At 43.8% G+C, this 17,084-nt stretch overlaps 1 protein-coding gene across 1 annotated transcript in view; it reads right to left on the bottom strand.

The window, feature by feature from the left end:
- Positions 1-283: 283 nt before the first annotated feature.
- Positions 284-17,084, bottom strand: part of SMYD2 (SET and MYND domain containing 2) — a 26,110-nt gene continuing 9,309 nt past the window's right edge. The window contains exons 4-11 of the mRNA XM_010010667.1: positions 14,696-14,820; positions 11,100-11,167; positions 9,295-9,397; positions 6,880-6,990; positions 5,052-5,172; positions 4,102-4,276; positions 2,655-2,763; positions 284-695 (exon numbers count right to left, since the gene is read on the bottom strand). Coding sequence (XP_010008969.1) covers positions 615-695; positions 2,655-2,763; positions 4,102-4,276; positions 5,052-5,172; positions 6,880-6,990; positions 9,295-9,397; positions 11,100-11,167; positions 14,696-14,820 — 893 coding nt within the window. The 3' untranslated portion in view covers positions 284-614. The remainder of the gene's footprint in view (positions 696-2,654; positions 2,764-4,101; positions 4,277-5,051; positions 5,173-6,879; positions 6,991-9,294; positions 9,398-11,099; positions 11,168-14,695; positions 14,821-17,084) is intronic.

Consider the following 17,084-nt stretch of genomic DNA (forward strand, 5'->3'; position numbering starts at 1 on the left):
TCACTTTAACTTGTAAAGAGGGTTAAAAAGCCAGAAGTTGCATCATTCCTGCCTTGTGCAAGCCTTCCAGCTCTGCCATAGGCACCAGCATCCACTGTACAGGACATGCTGAGCTCCAGGGCCTTGCAGTGATGAATCCCCTGGAATTAGCACTGCAAACAAAAATGATTAGTGAGACGAGGAACTGGATACTAAACTAAAAAAGTACAGCTTTTGCTAGTTAGTTAGTTAAGATTAAATGAAACAGCTTAGGCAAAAGTGGATGTCACAAAACTATTGCGCCCAAGAAGGGTCAAGATGACTTTATTTACTTTACACAAATAAGATGATAGACATTAAAATCCACAGAGAAAAAAATGGCCACTTTTGCATATGAGCTGTCAAAAGGCATCACCTTTAAGAAACGATGGATGCCTCCTTAAAAAAAAAAAGGAAAAAAAAAGGCAATTGTAGATGTGTGGAAACTGGGAACGTTTTGCCAGGCCTAAGTGTGTTTGTTATTCCAATTATAGGCCAAATTGTGTTCATACTCTACCACATTTCAAAGCGCTCCTGAAGGCTTCCGTAACAAGGCTTTTAACTAAAGGTTTGAAGGATTGCATAGATTCAAAGGCTCAGTGGTCCTCTAATTCCTTTTTGATCTCCGAAATGTATGGATGATCCTTCCCGTGTGCTACTTCCATGATAGCAATTGCCTATGAAAAGAAAAAACTATTCACACAATTGATTCCTATATAACACCAGGCTATAAATACTCGCTTTAGAGGTTTGAAACAGTCTGACACCTCTGGCTACTTTTTGTCCCCTTGTAGTCATAAACCCAGTAGGAAATAAAATGGAATTCAAAACTAAGTAATAAAGGTTTTACATTCAGAGAACACATCTTTCATCTTACAGGGTCCCACAGCACCTTTCAAAATGATATTCCTGACAAAACTACTTTGAATGCAACCAGCTCCAGGACAGAAAACTGCAAGTGGAGTGGGTGATGTTCTGGCAGAGGACTTGACTTAACCACTGTCAGCCCCAGCTCTGTTCCTACCAGTTCATCCTTCAGCTGTTGGAGCAGGCCCACTGCCGGAGTTGCATTAAGACATTCTAGGCTCGCTTTTGTGAACCTTCCATCAGTTCCAGGGCTACAGCTGCTTCCCAAAGGAAGCAATGGCTCAGGCAACCACTGAGGCAAAAGCACAGTCTTGCCAGGCTGCTGTACTCATCCCTGCTCTGCTCCCAAGAGCCAATATTTCAGGCAGCCAAACCCACTGCCGTGCACGTCCCTGCCCCTCTTCACCCTGCGCTGTGGAGTGGGTGCAGAGGCAAGATTCCCACTTGAAAGTCTGAGACCATTCAAAGCCCACCGTGCTAAGCTCAAGCAACGAATGGTGACATGCCAGCCCCCAGAGCACGTAGGCATTTTCTCCTCAGGAAACTCTTCTAGAATTATGCTCTTATATTTAAATCAGCGCAATAAGAGCCTTTGGTTCCACCTCAGGAGCAGTTGAGAACTGACTCCACTGCTGCTCCTGCCCAAAACAAGAAAGGAAGGAGGGCCTTCTGGAGGAGCTGGTTGCAAACAGACAGAGAACAATGGTTTTGTTTTTCCACTAAATCCCAAACAGCAGGGGCTGGGATAACTTTGGGCAGTTCCCGTAGGCCGCTTTTGGAAGTGAGTCATTAGAAAACATTTGTGTTAGGAAGTAAGCGAACTATGCCAACAAACCTACCTCCAGTTCCCAGCCCCCAGCCCATGTTCCTACTGGCACAACTCCCAGTTTTAGTCAAAGCTTTAACACCACAGTGAAGGAAAACCTATGTTAAATTTGAGCTAGGTAACAGTTAAGTTTTAGAGTATATATTTGTGTAGTATCTATCACCATGGCTCTGTTATTGCTGGCTAGAAACTTGCCAGCGTCTAAAAAGGAAGAAAGAAACCCCAACTATGGTGCCATTCCACACCAAGTCATTGTATGCTGCAGTAGTCACTGAGGCCTAAGAAATGACAATAAACTTCTGTCCAACAGCTACAGGGGAAGAGAGTCAAGAAACATGGTACAGCCTAATAAAAAAACCCCTAAAGCATAAGGGAATAGACTAATAAAAAGGGGTGAAGAAAAATAGAAGCCCAAATGCTGCATGTGCCAACTTCAGCATTACCAGATGCATTGAATTCCCTTCAGCTATTTAAAAATCAATTTGTTCCAGGACAAATAACTACCAAAAGCATGCCTAGTTTAACTTGGATATAGAAATCACAGGCTTCATGGAAACACTATGTACCTTTTCCAAGAGCCAAGCATTTTCTCTGTCCTTACCTAGCAAGCGAGAAGCTGGAGTTCTCCATTTACACAAGCACAGCTCTAGCTCAAGGAAGAACATATAGCAAATGTTTAAGCATATATATGAGTCCATATGACTTTAAGCATACGACTCCAATTCCTGCAGAAGTCCATCATGACAAGGCAAGACCCCTTGCGTGCAACAACAGACCAATACTGCAAAAGGAAAACTGAGCCCAAAATCTAGTAACCAAATAGATGATTAACACATGGTGCATTTCCTACCAAGCCCGGCTTGCTGACAGAGCAGCACGCAGTGTTTTCAATGAGCCCATGCCTGAACTGGTACTGTTAATGAAGAAACCTGGAAATAAATACCTTCTTCAGGGCTTTAACTCCAGCCGGTCTGTTCTCCAGCGCCATGTAGAGTCTCCCCAGTTTCAGCCACATAGAAGCAACATTCAGCGAGTAGGGGGGATAATGTTTACTGCAAGAGAGAAAGGGACTCAGCTTGATCAAACCTGGCAGTTTCATCGCATTTCCCCAGCCCCTGCATCCCTCCTGGGGGCAAGAAGCTGCCTCTCGCTGCCCCTGCCCATTCACTGCTCATCCCACTGCTGTGACCGCCAGGAGCCAGCGCCAGTTGTGCCTGGGATGGAGACGCCTGTCCGCTGGGAATGGAACTGAAACTGCCATATGCCTCGGAACAGCTGTCAGATGGCAATGACTTTCTGCCACGAGTTTTAATCTAGCCAGCTACAGAAAGAGGCTGCATTGTTAGGAGGGTTTGGAGCCACAGAAGTAACTCTGCCTATTCCACAAGATTTGGTCTTTAAGGCAAGGCGAGGGGCCCTCAGCAGCTCTACAGCACACATGCAACCCTGTGCTCACACTAAGCTAGCACGGTCCAGCTCAGCAGAGCTGACCTGGAATGCCAGGCTCCAAGCCAGAGGGCCTGGGCAAGTCCCAGGGAAGATAAATAGTACTGCACCCCCAGAAGGGGGAATGTTGGCTCCTTCTTTGTATTGCTGCTCTCTGCCAAGCGATCTGTGACTTTATGTTGGCATCTGCTCCAAAGGGAGAGCTTTACTTGCACTCCCCCCAGCTGGCAAGAAAATGATGTCTCAAGATGAGAATCTGCTTGGGAGATTTATGGCAGGATCAGATACAGCATGTAACTGGCTGGCTCTGATGAAGGAGATCACCACTGTGAGAACACAGGAGGAATGACTGGAGAGGGGACGGAGTTCTCCCTGCGGAGGCTCTGTGCTGCCTTGCCCCACATGGTCCTGTAGCCTGTGCATCTCCCACACCTCCAGCACCAGGACGGTGGAGCTCCGGGACCACAGAGCACCCCCAGCCCCCCAGTGCCAGAGCTGAGCTCAGCTCCAGCTCCCTCTGCTGCTCAGCCCCAGCCTTGGGTATTGGAAAAAGGCAAGGACTGGGAGAGGGCAGGAGGCACAGCAACAGCTTTGCCTCCACTACCTGATGCAAACTGAAGCTCTGCTTTAGTCAAGTATTAGGATATTAAAAACCCCCACAGTCTAGCTGAGCAGAACTAGCACAGTCCCCAGGGTGGTACAGACTTACTTTGAGAACACAAAGCAAGGCTCTCAGGCACCTTCTGCTATATCGTGCAGACCACTTTTTGACAGAAACAAGATCTATCCCAGCATTAAACATTCCTTTTCAAGCAGTGATGTTATGGGTAGCATGTTTATACAACATGTACTGAAAGAAGCGAGCTCTGCCCAAATTTGTCTTAATTATTCAGCTAACTGAATTAGCACACTAAAAAAAAAAACCCAAGGAGTCTCATATTTACCTGTATGGTCTGATAATTTTTTGCCCATAACGCAGTGCACCTTCCCAGTCCTGCACGTAGAGACACACACCCATGGCCTGGTACATCATATGTAACATATAAACATTGCTGTTTTCAAACACTGCACCCATCTTGTCCAGGCTGAGCTCACAGATCTCCAGTAATTCACTAGGAGGTATGAAGTCAAGGAACCCAATAAATAGATGGCCTCTCATTAGACAACTACCGGGTAATGCCAAAGCAGCACAGACTTGACCTTGTTCATAATGGTTCTCAGAAGTCCTCTTTTCTTTCAAATGGCATCAAAGCATCTATGCTACAACCCCAGAGCTACTCTGAGGGGTATTTTATACTCAGAGGTATATTCTGCTCATGAGTTTGCTCCCCTCCTACTCAGATATTCTACAAAACTAGCTTTCAGATTTAAAAAGCAACAAAAAAGCGGCTTTCCTGGACCACCACCGCATCAACAGTGTGTCGGAAGAAGGGGCAGTGAAATTCCCCAAGCAGCAGGTACTGAATCAGGCATGAGACAGCCTGGTCTGCTGCTGGCCCCACGAACCTCGCAATTTTGCCTGCGTCACAGCAGTGTTGTAACATCCAGGCTTGTGACCCCCAGCAATAGCTGCAGCCTCACATGCTCTGTCTCAAAGCAGGGCACCATGACAGCAGAGTAACGCAAGCACACACCTACACTCGCTCCAGCCTCTGGCTTGCTGTGTGGAGACAGCCGCCTGCTGCACTCTTCAAAACTGAGAACCACACAGGAAGGAACAAACACAGGATCTCACAATCCCACACCACCAAGACAGCTTTTCAGACACAAAGAGGACAGAGGTAACTTCTAATGGTTACACCATTTCTCCCACAGGTACCTCAGAAGCAATGCAGCAGGTAAGGTTTTTAGGTCCCACACCAAGCCAGACGAGTCAGGGTGAGACAAAGGATATATTTGTAGTGCTTGGCTCTCCTGAATTCCTCAATCACATTCCTGGCATATTTGATCATGTCCCGCACTGTCTCTGCTGATGGAGGATCATTCAGCTTGCAGATTTCCAGTTTCTCTTTATCCTGAAGGAAACACAATAGACATTATAAATCATGTTCCAAGCCCTACAAATAAAGGTGCACCTGCTACACAAAATTACTCTAATAAAAAGACACAGATGGGGACTTAAGCTCTTCAAAGAACTTAAAAACAAAGGTAAAATGTGCACCTGCAATTTTCCTCTAAAGCCTTGGCTAGGAAGCCTAGAATGCTCTGTGCCTTCCAGTTCATCTGCCATCCTCTGCTTCCATGAAGTCCCTTTCTTTTGAAAGATCCAAGAGCTTTTCAATGTTGTGATGAAAGCAGTTTTACATCGGAAATTTCACTGCTTACAGAGATTAAGGATTAAAACTAATTTAGTTTTAAGGCTAGAAAAGCCAAAATACCTTGGGACTAGCACCAAGTGTCAGCTCATTTGAAAATGAGATGTTATTGAATACAGATCTTCGTATCTACAGACACGTTTCCACATACTTTGTGGTTTCTGCTGGACAGCTCCACTTACTCTTATCTTTCTATCTGACTTGCTATACTCCGTGAGGAGTAAACTGCAATCTGGAGACAACCTTTGGCTGTTTAAGCCTCACATTGTTGCTAGATGTCTTTTTCCTTTATTATCATCTTCCAGCTGAGAGGGCTATAGGGGACTCTTTCTGCAGTTGGAGGATGCTGAGTTGCAGGTGATCCCAGGAGTAACACATCGTTGGAAATCACAGCAGAAATCCTGGCTTCATTAAACTCAGTAGCAAAATTAGCAAAGTAACTGTGGGGAGAAACACAACTACAGTATCAACAGAACAGCCCCAAACGAGAATACTGGGTACTGTTTGCAAAGAGTTACAGAAGATGCTACCAGTTAGAGGAAGGAGAGGGTTGTGGGTCAGTCTGGGAAGCAGCTCTTAAAAAAAGACACCTTTGTGAAAATGGGGGGAAAAAGTATCTGGAATTATAAGGATCAGATGATGCCAACCAGAGTGATCTTGGCTGGAACGACGGATAAGCCACACAAAGCTTAGTTCTCCTTGGACCTCCAGTGAAAGAGGTGCAAATGGCTGCACAGGTACACTTGTTTCCGTATCTCTCGGATTTGGGTACCTTATTTTGTCCCCCATAAGAGCTTTTCTTCAAAATAACTAATGCCTTGCTTTAAGGAACACTGTCTCAACACCTGCCTTTGTCCTTTGAAGGCACCATATGTCTTATGAACATAAATCTGGCCTGCACATCACAAGGGGCCACCCTGTCCACGAGAACATGGTTTTAATGCCATTGCAGGATTCCAAACCATCCAGCAATGTCTTACTATGTCACCTAGAACTGGCTGAAATGTCCCAACCAGGAACTGCAGCAGGACTGTACCCCAGAAATGCTCCAAGCAGGAGTCACTCACTGGGAGCTGGTAGGAAACATGCAGTTACCAAAAAAAGTGAGTTTTGAGCTAAATGCTTTTGGTCAGGTAGTGCAGACACAGTGTAATTATCTACTTTTAGCAGAGTTTTCATCTTTGCTTTGTAGCTCAACTTTAAATAGGCCTCTACCAAGAAATTTCCTGACCTGTCATGATTACAGTGGAAAGAATGAGCATCAGAAAGTCTTGTAGACAGAAGAACAAAACCATCCCACCCCCTTTATCCTGCTTTCCAAAACGTAATTCAAGATGGAATATTACATCTAAGGAGCTGGGTAGGCACCTTGCCAGTCAGAAGCATATTTCACACCAATTTTATTACCTTTTCTTTGGTAACACACTCCCTGCAATCACAATCAAAGAAATAGGAGTCTCTTAGCCGGTTATTTCTGTCTTCTGTGGGATACAAGAGGTCAATATAGCTGGTGAAAACCTATGCAGTAAAAACACAGCAATCAGTGAAAAGCAGTGTAACTATACATATTTATCACTACTGCTTCTGGTGTATGTAGTATGACAGCTACACATTCATGCAACCCCGTGGATCCCCGCAGCCATATCACCTGCCTGTTCCCTCACATTCCAAGCCTCTCGGCAGCACCCGGAGTTGCAGTTTGCAATCTCACAGAGAAGTGTTTCCTTTCCTGTTCATTATGGAATTTCCCTCAAATACTACCCTGGCTTAAACCCAGGACAGCAAGATTCAGGTGTGGATAAGGGAACTACCACAGCATAAATCTCGGGTTCCTGTCAGACTACAAAGAGACGCCTACTTTTCATAAGTAAAATAATGATTTCAGGTATCCCGCGTAGGCTAAATCACAGTGGCCTGGTTTTTTTGGAGCTGGAATCTCAAATTTTTCTTTCTGAAAACCTAAAAAATTGGGGCAACAGCAGTCGCTGGGAGCTTTAGAAACTTCGGACAAGACCTTTAGATCTCAGAAGAGAGGCCCAGTGCTCCAGTTCTAGGAGAATGAATACCAGATTTACTTCAGCAGCAATATTTTAGAGCAAAGAAAACCTGCTTTTGAACATGTTAAAAGCCCTTCATACTCGCTATTCTTAAGTTTTCCTCCACTTCAATGGTCTTCAGAAAAGAACCCCTGCAACTAGCTTTAATGCTCTAGTTTTAAAGTGAGATCTCCCCCAAGAAACATGTCATGCACAGTGCAGTTGATCATTTTGCAGACTGAGGAACAGCTTTAGTTCCATTTCCTCATTTCTAGCTATTTGAAATGTTTTGCTCAGTCTTTATGCTTAAAGTTTCTTTCTTCTTTAAAGTCAAATGTAGGTGTAATTTCATACAGTACATGTTCTTCTGATTCTGTGCGATCTCACACTTTCCCTCACACTCCTCCCTCCCTTATTTTCAAAGCACGAATTAACGCTGGAACCGCATTTACACCCGAAACGCTAAAAACGTTGCGATGCAATGACTCCACTGAAGCTGAAGGTGGAGACACAGGCTGTAAGACCGCACAGAGCCCAGCAAAACCACCACCTCGCGTTTCTGGAGTGTCAGAAGAGTGAACTCACAAAAGCCACGACGTCCTGGAGAACTGATGCAGCTTTTTAGACACAACTCAATCAAAAGAGTATGCTACGCATGGTCAATACTCCGCACCACTACCTCTCAGAGTCAGCCCTCCCCAAAACCACTGAAAACACCTGGAATAACCACAGTAAAACTCCCTTACCAGGATCAGCCCTTGTCCATTACCACAATGCATTTGCCAACATCACAGACCAATCACTGTGTTAGTAAATGGCATAAAAAGAAGTTGCTCACACGAGTCATTCACCCTTCCAGCATATACGCTCCTTTTGTTCGCAATGGTGAACAGCTGTAATCCACAAAAATAATCTCCCTCGCCCTCTCCAAAACTGTCACACACTTCAGAAGCAACAGGAGTTACCAAAACCAAATCTGAGCTTATTTTGAGCAGCATTAACCTTGCCTAAATTAACATTAACAAATGAGCCATTGAAACTCTATGCAAACTGGCAAACTCCATCCCCAGAGAGAGTGTTCCGCAGCTTCACCCCCTGCAGATATTTGAACATCCTCCTCTAGTCTGTTTAACATCTTTTCTCTTTTCTTTTTCAAACAAGAAGCAGCCCTGCCAAGTCCATTATTTGACTGAGAAAGTTTCAAGGTAAACCCAGAGCCTTACTCAACTGCCCAGAATTTTAGCCACCACTGTTCAGTTTCACTCCACCTAAAACCCCACTCCTGTGCTCCTGGGAATTCCCAGCAAACACTGCTGAGGTGATACAACTAAGTCCCATGTTTTGTGGATGCTGTGTCCAAACAGAAGTCAGAGGACTTATCTGTACCCATTTACCTTGTTTATTCTGGCTTCAATTCTAATACATCACTATTATACTGGGAACTATTACAGCAGTAATAATTTGCTTTGATCTTGGAATTTCAAAGCAGCAGCCAAACATCAGTAAACTCAGCCTCATTTTACAGCTGGGTAAAGTGAGACAGAGCTGGCAGATACACAGTGACTGCTGCAGGTGCCCTTCCCTTGTTTTAACACAAAAGAGGACACCGCCTCCGAGAATCCCTCCAGACCCACCCCAACTTTCCATAACAACATCTTACACTTGTCTGAGAAACAAGACCCTTCCTCCCTATGATTAAATTGATTGGAATGAATCCTGAAAAGCAGAACGGACCGTACGCTTAGGATGTGTGCATACAGAGTACTTTCAAACACAGTGCATTTACCTCCTCTCCAGGCTCAATCTCTTTAACAGCTCTGACTTCAGCCAAGGTCCCCTTGTAAGTTACAATCACATTTGGGCAACAACTATGGTTCATCAATGCAACACTGCAAAAGCAGAAAAGTAAACCTTTTAACCCACCACCAACAGCAACAGGCAAAGAGCTACGCACCACTTTACAAGTAAGTCTGAAAGACTGAGTCAGTCTCCCTCTGTAAGCTGTATTCTGAGGCTTAACATGAAGGTAACCTTGGTAAAACCTGTTGTAGTGTTATTTATTGTAATGATACGAAGAATGGCTGTGCTAATGAATCATCACAGTTTTTTAATCCCATTATTGCAGGACCAGGCAACTTATTATTTCCCCATTCTTACAGTGCTACGGGACAGCTAACAGAGGCATTCACATAGCTTAACTATCTACATCCTATTTAGGTACCCTTGATAGACAGACTGTTTTCCTCAGAGGAGAAAGGAAGAGAAACAAATTTAACCTAAAGGAAACAAGCAAATACAGGAAAACAGAAGTCATTTGCTGCACCACAACCTAAGGCTTCTATGAAAACGTAAACAGCCTCCATTTGTGAAGTGGGGAAGGAAGAGATCTCTCTCACACAAGTACACAGCTTACAGAAAAACTTGGGCCTGCTAGAGAAAAGCACTCCCCCTTACTACCAAGCTTGGAGAAAGTGCAATTTGCTGCTTATTTGAGATAAAATGTATAATTTTAATTCTTTCTCTAGCAAAATCATAATTGTCTCTTCAGCCTTTTAAGCTCACAGGCATAGCTGTTAAGTAGGAAAGATCTGGCTCTTGCACACTGATCATTTACAAACAAAGGGCGGTGTTAGACATGTTTCCAGAACATCCTGGTTTCATTCTCTCCTCTCCCCACCATGACTCTGATCCTGGGTATTTCAAGGGCTTAATTTCCAATCTGTAGATCACAGATATGGACTTCAGACAGGCCTGCCTGCAGAAGGGGAATCTGTGAAGCAAGGACTATCTACTATTGTCTGTATGCAGCACTTAACAAAATCAGGTCCTGCTTCATATTTGGCATCTGGAAGTTTCAGATTACTTTGACACAGATAAACTACTAGTAATCTATGCCTCACAAGGAAGCCAACCTAAGCAGACAGTGATAACACTTTCAGTACAGGGCTTGCAAAGAACAGGGCTGGAAAATATCCTTCATTGCTACATGGAGTGGGAAGGACAGACTTAAATGGAAGAAATGTTCCTCAGCCTTAAAGAGAGCTGTGCTCCCCCAGTTAACAACATCTGCAGTTTACTTGTAAAGCTAAGAAACATGCACCTATTTTTTCCACTGCCATAACAAGGAGGCTGAAAGAAGATATGAAAGGGATTTACTGTTTGCCAAGGAACAAAGGTAGAAGGGATGTTGTTAAGAGAACACCAGGTGAAGGATTATATCCAGCCAAAACAGAAAGTTGTGAATAGAGCAAGTCACCTGCAATCCTCTCCATTTTGCTTTGATCATTACATGATGTCCCTGTCCAAAACCTGCTAGCCAAGGAAGCGTTTCCTACCAACCTGCATGTAGTTCATAATCTAAGCTTCAAAACAAATCACAAGTGCAATTTTACCAAAATCACCAGATATTTAAGGAAACCTGCAGCAAACCTTTGGCCGCATTTTATTTGCTAATCAAAGACATTTAAACCAAGACAATTATGTGTTTAATTAAATTTCTTTCAGTAAAGATCTACATCCATAGATGTGCAAGAATCTTCAGGGGTTTTAAAATAAGTTAATTTTACTTGAAAAATATTAACATCCACCTACTCAGGAAATATGGCTGATCCCAAATGAGAGAGTTCTTCGTCTTCAATTGTGAAGCCATTACAGTTAACCTAAGGAAAAAAAGGAAGAGACTAGATCAGCTTCTGGTCAGCTGAGCACTCCACACTCACATGGCACCTTCTCATACTTCAAAGTCCACTGCAGTAATTTGCTTACAGTTTTCTTTCCACCTCAGCAGTACTCACAGAGAGCTACAAGACACCTTAAAAAGTGAAGACAAGGCCCCTGTTCAAAGGAACGTGCAGAACACTAAAGAACTGACAGTCCCAACACTTGCACCTGCTCAGGACACGGTGTTGAGTGGCTGCTCCTTGGGAAGCCCACCAAGAGAAATGGGGCTTGAAAGTGTCAGGCCATTGCACAAAACAATGCCCGACACTGACAGGGCAGAGAGTCCTCATTTGGCCATAACAAATAAAGGGCCAGAGTAGAAATGCACGTATCAGGATGTGGGGATGAACAGCAGCAAAGTCAGCCAGGCTGGGGCAGTTCACAGCCTTCATGGAGCATATGGTACAGAGACCTGCCACAACGACAGCTGTCACCAAGCACTGCACATATCAGCTACAGCTAAAACACATATAAAGAACAACAAAGGCAGTGAGAAAGATTCGAGCCTAATAGAGACGCAGGAAGGAGAGGACAGAAGAAGGACAGAGTAGGAGAGGAAATGTATTCCTAATTTAAACAGACACAGGACCAAAAGAGCTTGTTTGTAAGTCTTTTTTTATAGAATAGATTCAAGCAGGTTTTAAAACCTTCTCCCTCTTTCATTTCACTAAACTCAAGGGAATCTTACAGGAGTTTCAACTTTGTTTAATGTGGTTTGTGCAACTAAATGTCCAAAATGCACCTCAATCGAGTACTTTAATCTGCTTTCACTGCAAGTCACATATATGTCAACACGAAGAGAACCCTCTCCACATGCACCAACATCTCCCTGCAACCTAAATGTTCACAGAAGCACCAGTAAAGGACTAGAACAACTACTACTACTAGCACATGGCTAAGTCCAGCTGAAGCTAAAATGGGCACAGGAACAGCCAATCAAGTAGAGTAAGTATTTGTTCTGGAAGGGTAAGAGTTGACAACAAATGCTACCAACAATGGTACGTCCCACAAGCTGGAATGCAGCTCAGAATGGATTTTAGAAATATACAAATACTTCCCAAAGCCACTCCTGAGGTATGAAGTGTTCAGGATGAGTTCACAATTAGAGTCGTGTTTCTCTGATTCACTCACAAGTACCTTTGCTTGATCTTTATCCTGCTATTTTTAGCAAGGTAGGATCCAAAGGCTCCCTGTCTCTCAGGATGGGTATGCTACTGCTCTAGCCAATGCATGAGCATACCTGAACCAAAACCAAAATGTAACTGCTGAATACAAAAACAATAGGAGGGAAAGATAATATCAACAGCAAGTGAGAACACAGGGCTACAAAGGCTGAAATGAAGAACAGCCTGATGGTTCTGAATCACAGGGAAATATTTAAAAATATGTAGTCAGTTATCATCAACTCCCTCCACTAAGCCACAGACAACCCACTTCTTGAATGCATCATATCAGAAATGACAGAAGGGATGAGATACCACTGGTTTCACCTGATGAATGCATGACTAAAAAGGGCAACGTGGAGAGGGTAAAGAGACAACAGTGAAAACACCAGAGCTTGAGGTTGTTCCCAGTGGTGGAAAAGAGAATGTGCAAACAGAGGCATGAAATTATGCAAGGTCTTCTAGGAAGGGATGAGTTCAGGAACCTGAGAAAAGAGAGAAACTGTTTGAAGAGTATGACAAGGTGAGACTGAGGAACAAGAGCACCAGTCTCGAGAGCTGTGTTCTACAGGGGCAAAAGAGAGACTGATACCAGCACCTGGGGAAGAGAGCAGTGAAAGGCAAGGATGGTTTGGACAAAATCTTTGCTCTACTCTAAAGGACTGATTATACCTTAGCTGTGTTGAGTAAGAAACATCACACAAAGCCCACAAAAAGCAGTGAGCAAGGAGTCAGAGGTATCCAAGTCCCAAATGACTGCCCTGAGCCACAGGGAGAAGGAATGCCAAATGGAGAAGCAAGGTACACAACATGAGGCCAGAGGAAGTGTTGAAGCAAAACAAAGGAGCAGCTGCATATCCATACCATCAGGTTTAGCTCAAGTTCACTAGATCTTAGGAAACGTGTTTGTACATATCAAGTACAGACACTCCTCCCCTTCTTCTAGGAAGATTTATGCTGGGGCTAAAACCTCAAAAGACTGTGTCCTGTAAAACACTTCTGAGGAGCATCTGAGTGACCTTTGGAGATTTTAGTTCAAGAAATGGTAAAGTCCACAGTGGCAGATGATCAGGGTGAGCTTAAGGGGACAAGTAGGGATGACATTAAATCTCCAGAGAAGACTAGATGAAATCCAGTCCGTGCCTCTGCTTGCGTCTGGGAGTCAGCAATTCACAGAAGTCAGTTAAAGTACCATGATCTGGTGGAGCTTGTGCAGGACAGGAGGTGAAGTGAAAGTCATAGCCCAAAATAACATAACCTTTGGGGATTCTGGCCACATTCTAACAAAAGTATTCAGAAACACCCCAAGAAATTGGATGTACTGATGTCTTTGAAGCATCCCTCTGACAAATACAAATTGTGAAGTCTTCACAACAGAAAGAACTTTTCATTGAAGGGAAAAATATCATTAGAAACAACACAATGGATGATGAGCAGATGCTGAACATGTTAAAGAATCATTCCCCTACAGAGTAATAGTACCTCTGTATTAAGGAAATAGTAACTGTGCCAGGGTCCTGCCACCTCAGCTTTCATCACAGCACTCAACGCTTGCCCCTATCTCAAACAAAACTAAACTTTTTACTCAGATGTTGAAGTTTAAAACTAGCTTATTTTGAAGTACCAGGAAAAAAAAAGGAAGAAAATGGATCTTTCAGTATTCCACTGGCGAGTTATTCCTTCCACTACAATACATTCAATTTAGATGCATATGAAGAGTAGGTGAGAAGAAAAAAACCCACCACAAAAAAGAGGTGACATTTCAGAAGTTATCTAACAAGACACGCTGCCCTTCCTTCATCTCTCCAGATGACCAAACTACCTGACTGCATTTAAAAGCCACACACCAGATCAAAGTTTCAGACTGCTCTTTCTACTTCTCTGAAGTTTACTCCCTGTGAAGGTCAAACACAAGGATGACCCAACCCACAAGGATTTCCACAAGTTTGAAGCCCGAATGAAGGATTTTGCTCCTGCAGGGTCTCAGACCAGCAGCCCTCTAAGTCAAACAAGAGCTGCGCTATCCTTGGCACACAAGAAGCCTAACCTAATACAGGCTGTTTCCCCCTTATCTTCAGTGTTTGAGAAGCACCTCACAGAAAACCTGCAGACAAGAGCCTCTTCCCTACTGAAATGGGACATGTCCAGCCGCTTGTCCTCGAAGAAGTGGATCTTCTCCATCAAGCACACTCAGCTCTAAGTGAAGTGCTACCACTTCCACTGCCATCAACGTTTCCTCCTTTCACAAAGCCTAAACTCCTACAGCACCATCCACCTAAGCAGGCTGTGTTCTAACCCACTTACTTGTGCAAAGAGAACTACAAGGGCAGCATTGTCAGGGTACTCCAAGTGCTTTGAGTAAAAGTGATGAAGAGCAGCAATGTCGTTCTGAATCAGCTCTCTCTTTTCATTGTCTAGTTTGTCAAGGTCTGTGGACAAAGAATACATTCCATTTCAGTAACAGGAACACTCCCCCATGAACTGCAGCTAGACTTAGGTTAGAACAGGACTGGACTGAAACAGAAGCCCTTTAAGGAACAGCTACTTGGAAGTACTGCAAGAAGTGTCTGTTCTTCCATAAATGTAATGCTGCTTCTGCCCAAGCCACACGTGCACTACAAGAGCATGCAGGATTACAAAACATTTTCTAACATCTTTACATTAGCAGGTAACTGGACACACATTTCCTTTTCTGGAAGAAGGGTTACAGTCTTTAAAGTGTATTTGTTAACCCTAACAAAACAGGCCAGCAACTGTGGGTACCTGTCCTCAGCTGTCTGACACAACCTTATCAACCACCTGGTCCCATCTACAGTGGTATGAAGTCACAGTAAACATCACAGTTCTTAAAACATGCTTTACATAGTGGAACTTCCTCATACGGACCTAACACTTATAGGTACAAGCCAGCCCGGAAGGCTGCTTATCCCTGCTTTTAAAAGATGTGGTCTTTCCCAGCAGGGAAACTAACTATTTGTGGCCATGTGTGACAGGGACCTAACAAAGGTTGACAGCAATGCTGAGGCTGGTCTCCAGGAGCTCCCTTTGCACCAAGAGAAGGATAATATGAGGGTGCCCAGGAGTGCAATCCTCCTGACCTTCTGCAGGCACCTGCTTCAGGAAGTAACCAACAGTGCCTAAGAATGCCCATGTCTCCATCAAGGTATGTTTAACCTGCAGATACCGGAGGATAAAAGGAGACAGCAGGAACATCAGTGGAAATATGCTGGCACACCAGCCAAGTGTATTTCCTTATGGGTTTGTTGAGATTTACCCTTAAGCCCATGACAGGTTCTAGCCAAAGCTGTGGCCACTGAACTTTTTCCTGTCTGGTCTATGCAAGGTACATGATGGACCATATACTCCTGGTCACTTCTCTCTCCTTAAGAGTAGACTGTTGGGAAATTTTTTCCTAACACTCTCCCTCACAGTGGCAAGTGTCACCAGCTCACTCCTGCTCTGAGAGAGCCAGTAACTCATCAGCTTTCTCTCTCCAACTCAAAATAATTAGTGTAGAGAAAAATCATGCAGGAACCAAAAAGGCTGCACAACAGTGGAATGGGGAAATGATTTATAACAGCAGATGTAAATGACAGGAGAGTCACAAAAAAGAAAGAGGAAAATGAAATGGGACAATTTGATGAGAATTAGGACAAATCAGAAATAAGAACTTTTGAGCTTCTGACAGTGAGGTGCCTTTTCCTCTCCTTGCAGGGTGTTCAACGTGTAAGGCAACTGCTGAACATGACAAAGGTGTGCTAAGAGATGAGGAGAGTCAACAAGACAGAGGAACAAGGCTTTTACTAACAGAACCATGGCCTCCTAGATGACAAGGGGGACATTGCAACAGAAAAAAAACATTCCAGCCTTTTAGCTCCTGAATTAATAAATTACTGAAGACAAGCTGCAATGCAGAAGAATACACAGAAATTACTTCAGCACTTACCCATCCTCCTCAGCCTCAATCCTACTAACCTACCTGTAAAACTCATCCTTGCCTTAGGTAAAGGCAAATGTTGGCACTTTCCCCCTTTATTTCCCCAGCTGTCCCAAGAGCTTTGACAGGAGCTTTCATTCAAGGAAGCAAGTAAGACTGTAGTGTTGCTGTGCTTGGTTACTCTGCTACCTCAAGTCCTAGTAAGGACTGAATTTATTCAGCATTTTATAAAGGGTTGTGGAAGCCATCAGAGTGAGAAATATGAATATACAAATCTATTATCTCCTTGTATATTACCCCCAGCATCAAGAAACAGAAATGACAGACCAGTGAATGCTATGCCAGGCTGGTTACTAGTCCCCCAGTTGCTCAGCTTCTAACTCTGCCTCACAGGACATAAGCAGGAGCCCTCCAGTTAAAAGCAAACCATTGCCTCATCTCCTTCCTTGGATTATTTTGGAGGATTTAGGACATGGAATTTCAACACAATTATATACAACATGTCAGATTTGACTGGCAGTGACAGATATTGAAGCACAGGCCAGAGGGTACTGCAATTAGCCCCTTAGTCACTGTCACCATCAACCAACTGTGCTGTCTCTGATTTTATGCCTCCTGGTAACAAATACCAGCTATTTTAATTTTACAACATCACAATTCTCAAAAGACACTAAAGTACCAGTATCCACAAGATGGATGTATGCTACATAATTAATTCTGCCCAGGTTTTCACCCTGTTTCATAGCCCCAACAAGC

This window comes from Nestor notabilis, unplaced genomic scaffold, assembly GCF_000696875.1.
Source record: "Nestor notabilis isolate BGI_N333 unplaced genomic scaffold, ASM69687v1 scaffold3893, whole genome shotgun sequence".
Classification (NCBI taxonomy): Eukaryota; Metazoa; Chordata; class Aves; order Psittaciformes; family Psittacidae; genus Nestor; species Nestor notabilis.